The 8,447-nt window shown below is 32.2% G+C and overlaps 1 protein-coding gene across 1 annotated transcript; it reads left to right on the top strand.

The window, feature by feature from the left end:
- Window positions 1-735: 735 nt before the first annotated feature.
- Window positions 736-5,235, top strand: LOC125871760 (sm-like protein LSM7). The gene is made up of 6 exons (XM_049552423.1): window positions 736-883; window positions 2,818-2,893; window positions 3,359-3,440; window positions 3,691-3,762; window positions 4,130-4,182; window positions 4,874-5,235. The coding sequence occupies exons 2-6, from the start codon at window positions 2,891-2,893 to the stop codon at window positions 4,961-4,963; spliced, it is 300 nt and encodes a 99-aa protein (XP_049408380.1). The 5' UTR covers window positions 736-883; window positions 2,818-2,890; the 3' UTR covers window positions 4,964-5,235.
- Window positions 5,236-8,447: the final 3,212 nt, after the last annotated feature.

Raw genomic sequence — 8,447 nt, forward strand, 5'->3', positions numbered from 1 at the left:
TAATAATACATAAATTACAACACAAATTCGTTAAACAAAAACACTGCTAAATAGTTTTTATATTTTGCTTTAATGGAAGAAAATGGTATTTTTATTTTTGTACTGTTCTTCGGCAGCCTTAGCATGGGTAGTTTCGTCAATTGAAACGAACAGCTAGAGTACAACTTTATAAGTTCGATTTTCGGTTTAATCTGTATGTAACTTACGCTATTATTATACTAAATACGCTATATAACAACAATAACATATCCCTTGTAATTTATTATTCTATTTTATTTTTCTATAAATCTTTTAAATTTTAGATATGGTTTAAATATTTTTTCTAACAAACTAAAAATCATATGAGAAAATATTAAAACATGGTCTAAAATCTTATAAGTCAGATAAACGTTAAATTGGTTTATGAAAATGAGAATTATATGAGGAAATTATTAAACTTGAGTGTAATATTATCTAACAAAATAATTTTTCAAGAGCTATATTTACACAATTTTTAAAAATAGAAACAAAATCTAAATGTTAACCTAAAGAAAAGAAACAACAACAATATAGTAAACAAACTCATTGTAATTTTAGAAGTGGAAAAACGATAATCCTATAAGTAACGTATGAAAATGATAGTGTATGTACGTCCTGAAAGTAAACAAATTGTTTTCAATGACCATCGGCTCAACGACTTTTTTTAACCCGGCCCAAATTTTCAACCCCATAGCCCATAGATAATAGGGGACGCAATAGGCCCAAATATAAAATGCCTAACCCAATCAGTTTTACTGATCCCAGTAGAAATTAGGGTTTCTTCTCTCCGTCGCCGTTGATACGGTTGTTGCCGGTGGTCCTCCGACAGTTCAGTTATTCCCGTCGGAATTCTCGTCCTATCTAGGTAAGTTTTTTTTTTCATCTCTTTACTATTGCCTTAATTTTTTCTTTAGTTTATAGAGATCAGAGATATGATTTGGAAAAATTCAATCTTTAGTTGTTCTAGTTTGCCTTTGAAGTTTTGATTTTTCTTCTGATTTCTGAACTTAATATGCTTTGTTTTCTTTCATTATTGCATTGTTGTAGCTGAGTATTAACTACTTAATTGTTTGATGTTGTTTTGATTTTGTGCTTGTTTCTGTTATTTTTGAACAATTTATTTTAGGTCTCCTAGTCTAATATTCTGTTGTTTCTATCTCGTCTTGCTCGTTTAGTTGTATGCTCGTTAGTCGTTTTTGTCTCCTTTGAATCATTTCTCGTTTAATTGTGTGCTCGTTTATCGTTTTGGTCTCCTTGCTTGTTTAATTGTGTGCTTGTTAGTTGTTTTTGTCTCCTTGCTCGTTGAATTGTGTGCTCGTTAGTCGTTTCAACTGATGGAGCCCTTCTGCGCTATAACACTCCTTGCCTCCTGATCAGTCTTCGTACAATTTTGCTGATATTGTGGCCTTGACCTCTCTTNATTGGCCTTAGGCCCCCAATTTTTGGGGGCCTCAAATTTTTATAAATAAAAAATTATGTATCTTAACCTCATTCAAATAGAAGAAATTAAGGAAACATTGTTTTGGATTCTTACATTTTCTTCGTTAACACTCACATTATTTATCCTTTGTAACTCTTTTTGCACTTTATTTCTTCAAATCTTTGATAGTTAGAGTAATACACTCTCAAAAATATGAATCAATAGTCGAAAAGTGTTGAACAAAGTGTATTACAAATTATTTTTTTTAATTTATTTGTTAATTTTCATATTAAAGTAGATATACCAAGTTATCAACTTTTTGAATCAAATTCTATGATTCTAACTCTTATCTTTAAAGTTTATCAACTTATTACTTACAAAATTGTGTTAATAATTCATATAATAATTGTCTCAATAAAAGGATGTTTTTTAATGTTGAATTGATAAAATCTTACTTAAAACTAATAATTAAAAAAAAGTGTTTGAAAAATCATTTATTTAAAAGATATTAAGTAGTAATTTACGTCTAGAAATTTAGAAAAATAAATAGATATAGATAAAATTTATATAGATTTTAGGCCTCTAATAAAAATTTCGTTTTAGGCCACAAATTATGTTGAGCCGCCCCTGTTCTGCGCTATAACACTCCTTGCCTCCTGATCAATCTTCGTACAATTTTGCTGATATTGTGGCCTTGACCTCTCTTCATTCCTTCCCTTCCTTTTGTGTCAAGATCATATTGGTTTGATTTTTCACCCAAGGGTGTGGCTTAATGATCAATGACGTGTGTTGAGCATGATGAGGGTCTCATGTTCAAATTCGGTAAATACAAAACACTAGTTGATTTCTTCTCATCTGGTTTAGCCTTGGTAGATAGAATTACCTTACACTATAATGTGCGCTATAATACCCCTTGCTTCATGATTGCAGTCCTTGTTGGTCTGTTATCATGCTGGGATAGTGTCCTTGACCTCTCTTTCTTCCCTTTTGTGTCAAGATCATCTTGGTTTGCATTTGCACGTAGGGTGTGGCTTAGTTGTCAATGAAGTGGGTTGTGCACTATGAGGTTTCGATTTCAAATCCCAATATAGACAAAACATTAGTTGATTTTTATCCATTTGTTCCATCCTTGGTTGATAGAGTTTCCTGGCACTAGGTGTGCAAGCTGGTAGACACCATGGCTATCAAAAAACAATATTTTGCTTTCTTCCTGCAATCAATAGTGCTTGTGAGTTGTGAGATATTGATATGTGTTGTCATCATTAAATCACTTAGGATGCTAACAATTATTAGAAAGCATATATCTGTATCTACTCTATACAAGTAAGTTTGCTGGACTGTGTGCTCATTTTTTTCTACTACATGTTTTTCTACTGCAGGGTATATCCACCTTGCTGTAGCAATTTTTCTCCATTAGTTGGATAAAGAAAGCTCTTTAGACAAACAGAAGAAATGGTAAGTTCTCACTTGCACAATAGCCAGTGTTTTGACTAAATTATCCTTAATTAACCACCATCTAATTAACATAGTTTCTTGATTACATAAAAAACTCACTTATCTAAATAGGGGTAAATTTGGAAGAAAATAATTAATTCCTTCTTGATTATTTAATTGGACACTTATTTTGAACCAAGATTAAGGTTAAGCGGACATACATTTTGAACCGGAGGGAGTACTTTATTTTTGTAAAAAGTAGTTGAAAGCTTTCTAGATTTTCTAAGTTGGGATAGAAAGAGAAAAGAAGAAAAAGATTCTTAAGGTATTTGTTGATGAGAGGGAGGTCAAAGGGTTAACTGTTACCTGTTAGTAAAGGTGCAGTGTCATGTTTTTTATGCAACAGCAAGGAGGAAATGTGTAAATTCTTTTATTGAATGTCAGTTGTCATAGTTACCTCATACACTTTCTTGTTTTTCTGTTCAGTCTGGCCGAAAAGAAACAGTTTTAGATTTGGCAAAATTTGTTGACAAGGGTGTGCAAGTCAAGCTTACTGGTGGAAGACAAGGTGCGTCATGCAATGTCTTTATCTTTACTCATTAGAATGTTCATCCACTCAAGCACACCTTTCCTTGTCAAAACAACGTATTCCTCTCTATTTGTCAGTTTGTGACTTGTTTTACCTCTTTGTCATGCTCTCTTGCTGTTGCTTATGGGGTTATGTTGTTGATACTTGATACGTCGTCATATAGTCAGTCAGGGTTGAGAGTTGCACAAATTACAATTTTTTTTTCTGCTGATTAATTCTCTCTTCACAGTGGTAGGAACACTTAAAGGCTATGACCAACTGCTTAATCTTGTCTTGGATGAAGCCGTGGAGCACCTTAGAGGTAACACAATTATCGTAGCAGTATTTCGGAGTTTAATTGACTTCAAAATGCATTTGTTTTAGTTTTTTATGTAACTTTTTTTTGGAAATTTTAACTTAATCATCAAATGGTGGTCAGTCAAGGAAATGTATTGTTTCTTGTCTCACATGTTCTGCATTATGTTAGCGTCCACAAGTTTTACGTGTCTGCGCTGATACTGTATATTTGTTTTATCATTTTGTTAAGTGGAATAACCTTTTCCTTGGAATCCCTTCATTATTTTTCAGTACAATGGAGCAGCAAATTGCTTAATTAGATACTAGCTACTCATCATTTTGTGGAATTTCATTTGTTGTACAGTTGATGATTTTAATTGTTTTTGCCATAGATGCCGATGATCCCCTGAAGACCACCGATCAGAAACGAAGTCTTGGATTAATAGTATGTGTTCACTTATCATACATTTATAGCAATTTTCTATTTTGCAGTAAGCTTCTGAATGTTCCTTCTGTCCAATTACTGGAACCATCATTGAGCACAAATAAATTTCTCACCACATTTGCTTTTTACCCTTTTTATTGGGGTTAGGGAGCACAGAAGTTCCTTAACATGAGTAGTTATGGCAGTGTTTTCTAAATTGCTTTGTCAACTGTTCAAACTTTCTTTCAAAAAGTACTGTTATGTATTTCATCGTATTGGCATCAAAACAATCCCAGATTGTTCCATCTCTAGTTATGAAAAAGTGTTTCAAACGTTTTGTAGGCATAAAAAAGCACATTGATAGTGTCAAGCATTTCCTACAACGGAGTTTTATGTGTGAATTGTAGTATTTCATTTGAATTTTGAAGTATACACTTAGGTACTATATATTCTCTCAAAGAACATATGCCTTTTAAAGAAGTGTCATAACTTTGGTTCAAGAATTTATTACGGCCTATGTTGCTCGCACTCTCCAAAAATTCTACAGCACCCATGTCAGATGTTCCAAAAGTACACTATTTTTGGAGGATCTGACATACGCGGTATTTTTGAAGTGTCCGAGCAACTTAGATTACTACTATGGTAAGGTAATGTGGTAGTTAACATAAATTTGACCTCTTTTCTCTGCTTCTTGCCTTCCTTTCACGCACAGGTCTGCAGGGGTACTGCAGTAATGCTCGTGGCTCCAACCGATGGTACAGACGAGATATCCAATCCTTTTGTCCAGCCAGACGGGGCATAGGGGAATCAACCTTGTTATTTCGAATTTAGCTCAACTGTAATGCTGTAAACAGCCTGCACCTTAGCCTTTTATTTGCAAATGTTTACTGTTTCTATTAGAGAAAATGCTTCTTCTAGCGGAAATTGGAGATAAGTACTATATGGTAGCAAAGCTGTAACTGCTGCTGCTCCATTTTGTGTCGTCGATACATTTTCTTGTTGATGTAAAGTCATATTAGTTCCCATTTCACCTGTGACAATGTCAGATTTGTATCAAACATCGACTTCTGGCTTTCACTATTTCTCGATTTGTGTCTGTCATTCTTGATGGGTCATGTATGCTAATCTTCTCTTATTACCTGAACCGTGTCTTCGTCGTTGTACAGGTGCTTGAGTACACACACCTCTCATGTTTGGTACATTACTAATCGTTGCATAACTAACCTCACCTATACTAGAGTATAACTTGTCTGGTTACTCGAACCTCAATCGATTTTTGATTCTGATACCATATTGAAGTTTGTAATCATTTCAGGCTTATAAACACTATTAAGCATATACATAGTTCTATGGCTCATTATAACAGATACGATAGTTCAAAAATTATTTTAGATTGCATATTTCTATGGCTCTGCCCATATTATCCCATATAAATCCAAATTAATCAAAAGTAAAATGTCAATGTCCTTCAAATTGTATTCAATTTATTTATACTCAATATATAAATAAAATATAATTCTGAATAATTAAATATTTATCATCACACCAATACAAATAGATAGATTTAGTTGTTTTGATATTAAAAATTAATTTTTTAATTTATCTTTTTCCCTTCTAGTACATATTTTTGTACATCAGGAAAATGGGTCTTTTCAATATAATTTCTCCAATTAATTTTTGTCACATCAAATTTCAAAGCTTCTTTTTTCTTCTTCAGACATTATCTCCCATTAGCTTTCGTACGTTGCCATTGTCAAACCTAGCAAAAGAAAAAGAGTTATTTATCGAATAGTCAGACCTCAACGTGAATATCGAATATCGATCACATTGAGTGAGAGAACAAAAAAAGTATTATTTTTTTAGAAATTACACATTTATTACTCATGATGTTTTAGTAACTACATATCCTCTCTAATCCAATTTATATGGCGTGTTTGACTGAATTTTAAGAATATTATTTACTCCTAACAAAGAATCAAAAGAAAAATTGATCAATTACTTGTACTATGTACTAAAGATTTTAATGACATGCTCTTTCGTCTCAATTTATATTTGATATTTATGGTCTGAAGTCATAAATGTGCATATAAAAACTTCTCATTAAAGATAACTGAAAAGTTCGAAGTTAACTTATTTATAAATATAGAAATATATTATTCTTTTTAGAACAGATCGTATCGAAAATATTATAAATTAAAAAATGAGAAATTAAATATCCTACGTACCAGCCTTTGTAGAACAAGTAGGGTTCGTAGAGTTTGCTGAAGTTCTTCAAATATTCAACTTTCTTTTTAATTAAACGTATTTGGATCTTTCTAAGCTCTTTTTCATCTTGTACTTCATGCTGCTTGGATCCCCCCTCAATGCCTTCTGAGTCAAGCCTGTCGCATAGGGCTTGCTTAATGCGGTTTACATCCCCTGTGTGATTTGCAGGCTATTACACAGTGGGGGGTTTACCCAGTGCGCACAAAGTGCTCACCCGAAGGGCAGAGGTTGTAGCGGCTGCGGGTTATCTGGGTTCAAAAAAAAATTATCTCCTTTTGAATTAACAAGAGGAAATAATTTGAAAAAATCATAGGAATAGTAAAAAATTTGAGAAAATGAGAGAGGATTTATAGATGATGATGCCACATGATAAACATTTAGTTGTGGATTTTGCAAATTTCCATGTTTTGCCATAGTAGCAATTGTTGTATTTACAACCATGTCAACTGGAACCTATATCAAGTGAACAAGTTAGAAATTATGTTGACTAGACATAGAGTTTAAGAAATAAATAAAAATATATTATCTCTAATAACTTAAATTTTTAAAATGAGATGGATACACACTTCAATATGGTATATATCAAAGTAAGCAATATTGGTCTAGGGTTCGAGTGTCACCATCACACCACCACCTATTACTAAACAAGAATATTCATGTGTTTGACCCATGAACAAAAATTAAGTCAGGACTTGAGTGAGTGTATGTGTACGTATATCAAAGATATAATAAAATGAGATGGTCATATACTTTAATATTGTATTATAGTAGGTAGTACTAGTCTAGATTTTATCAAGTCTTGCCTCTATCAATTATTTCCACGTGTTTGGCTCATATGAAAGAATTTAGGTCGAGAGGTGAGGGTTTATTGAAAATATAATTCAGTTTTACTCTAATATATAAAATTTTAAATCATATGGTCATCCACTTCAACATTGTATCAAAATATATTGTACTAGTCTAGGATNGATGCTCATATACTTCAATATTGTATTATAGTAGGTAGTACTAGTCCAGAGTTTATCAAGTTTGCCTCCATCAATTATTTCCACGTGTTTGGCTCATAAGAAAGAATTTAGGTCGAGAGATGAGGGTTTATTGAAAATATAATTTAGTTTTACTCTAATATATAAAATTTTAAATCATATGGTCATCCATTTCAACATTGTATCAAAATATATTGTACTAGTCTAGGGTTCGAGTCAAACTGTCGCTCTTCATTAAAAAAAAATTTCATGTGTTTGGGCCATGATAAAAAGTGAGGTCAGAATGTAAGGAACCGTAAGTCATGTGTTTCTCTATGACTTAAATTTTTTAAATGAGATGGTTACATACTTTAACATTCATCATCATAGGTAGTTCTAATCCTGATTTCAAGTCTCGCCCCCACCAATTATTTCCAAGTGTTTGACCCATAATAAGAAATTAGGCCGAGATGAAAAGGTAAATATGTTGAAGATATAATTAAATAAATAAAAAAACATATTTTCCCTAATATCTTAAGCGTTAAAATAAGATAGTGCAATTTATAATTATATTGGATATCTTTCTATCTCCAAAACGAATCAGGCCACATGTGAGAAATGTGCGAGTTGAAAACATTAGTAAGTAATTAATTAAAAATATGTGCTATTTAATCAGTCAAACATAATATAAATGACATTGTCACACACTTCAATATTTTCAAAGAAAACATAAAGGGTGTGTTTGGTATGAAGGAAAACATTTTCCCCAATTTTCTCATGTTTGGTTGGGTTAAATGTTTTGGAAAATGTTTTCCAAATCAATTCATTTTCCTCAAATTTAAGGAAAATGACTTCCCTTCAAAATTTAAGGAAAACATTTTCCAAAACTTTCTTCCAACTTCAAATTACAATTACTTTTTTGTTGAAAAAATCAATTTATTTTGTCCCTACCCTCAAACCAGCCCCCCAACTAACCCCCTCCCCNAGGAAGTAAGAAATTAAATTAAACAAATCTCATGAGAAAATAAATTAAAGATGTGGTCAACATATATACAT

The sequence above is a fragment of the Solanum stenotomum genome, chromosome 7 (genome assembly GCF_019186545.1).
Source record: "Solanum stenotomum isolate F172 chromosome 7, ASM1918654v1, whole genome shotgun sequence".
NCBI lineage: Eukaryota > Viridiplantae > Streptophyta > Magnoliopsida > Solanales > Solanaceae > Solanum > Solanum stenotomum.

Coding starts and splice junctions, on each gene's coding strand:
- LOC125871760 (XM_049552423.1), top strand. Junction 3,763..4,129: donor AGCCGTGGAGCACCTTAGAG/GTAACACAATTA, acceptor TTTTTGCCATAG/ATGCCGATGATCCCCTGAAG. Junction 4,183..4,873: donor AACGAAGTCTTGGATTAATA/GTATGTGTTCAC, acceptor TTTCACGCACAG/GTCTGCAGGGGTACTGCAGT.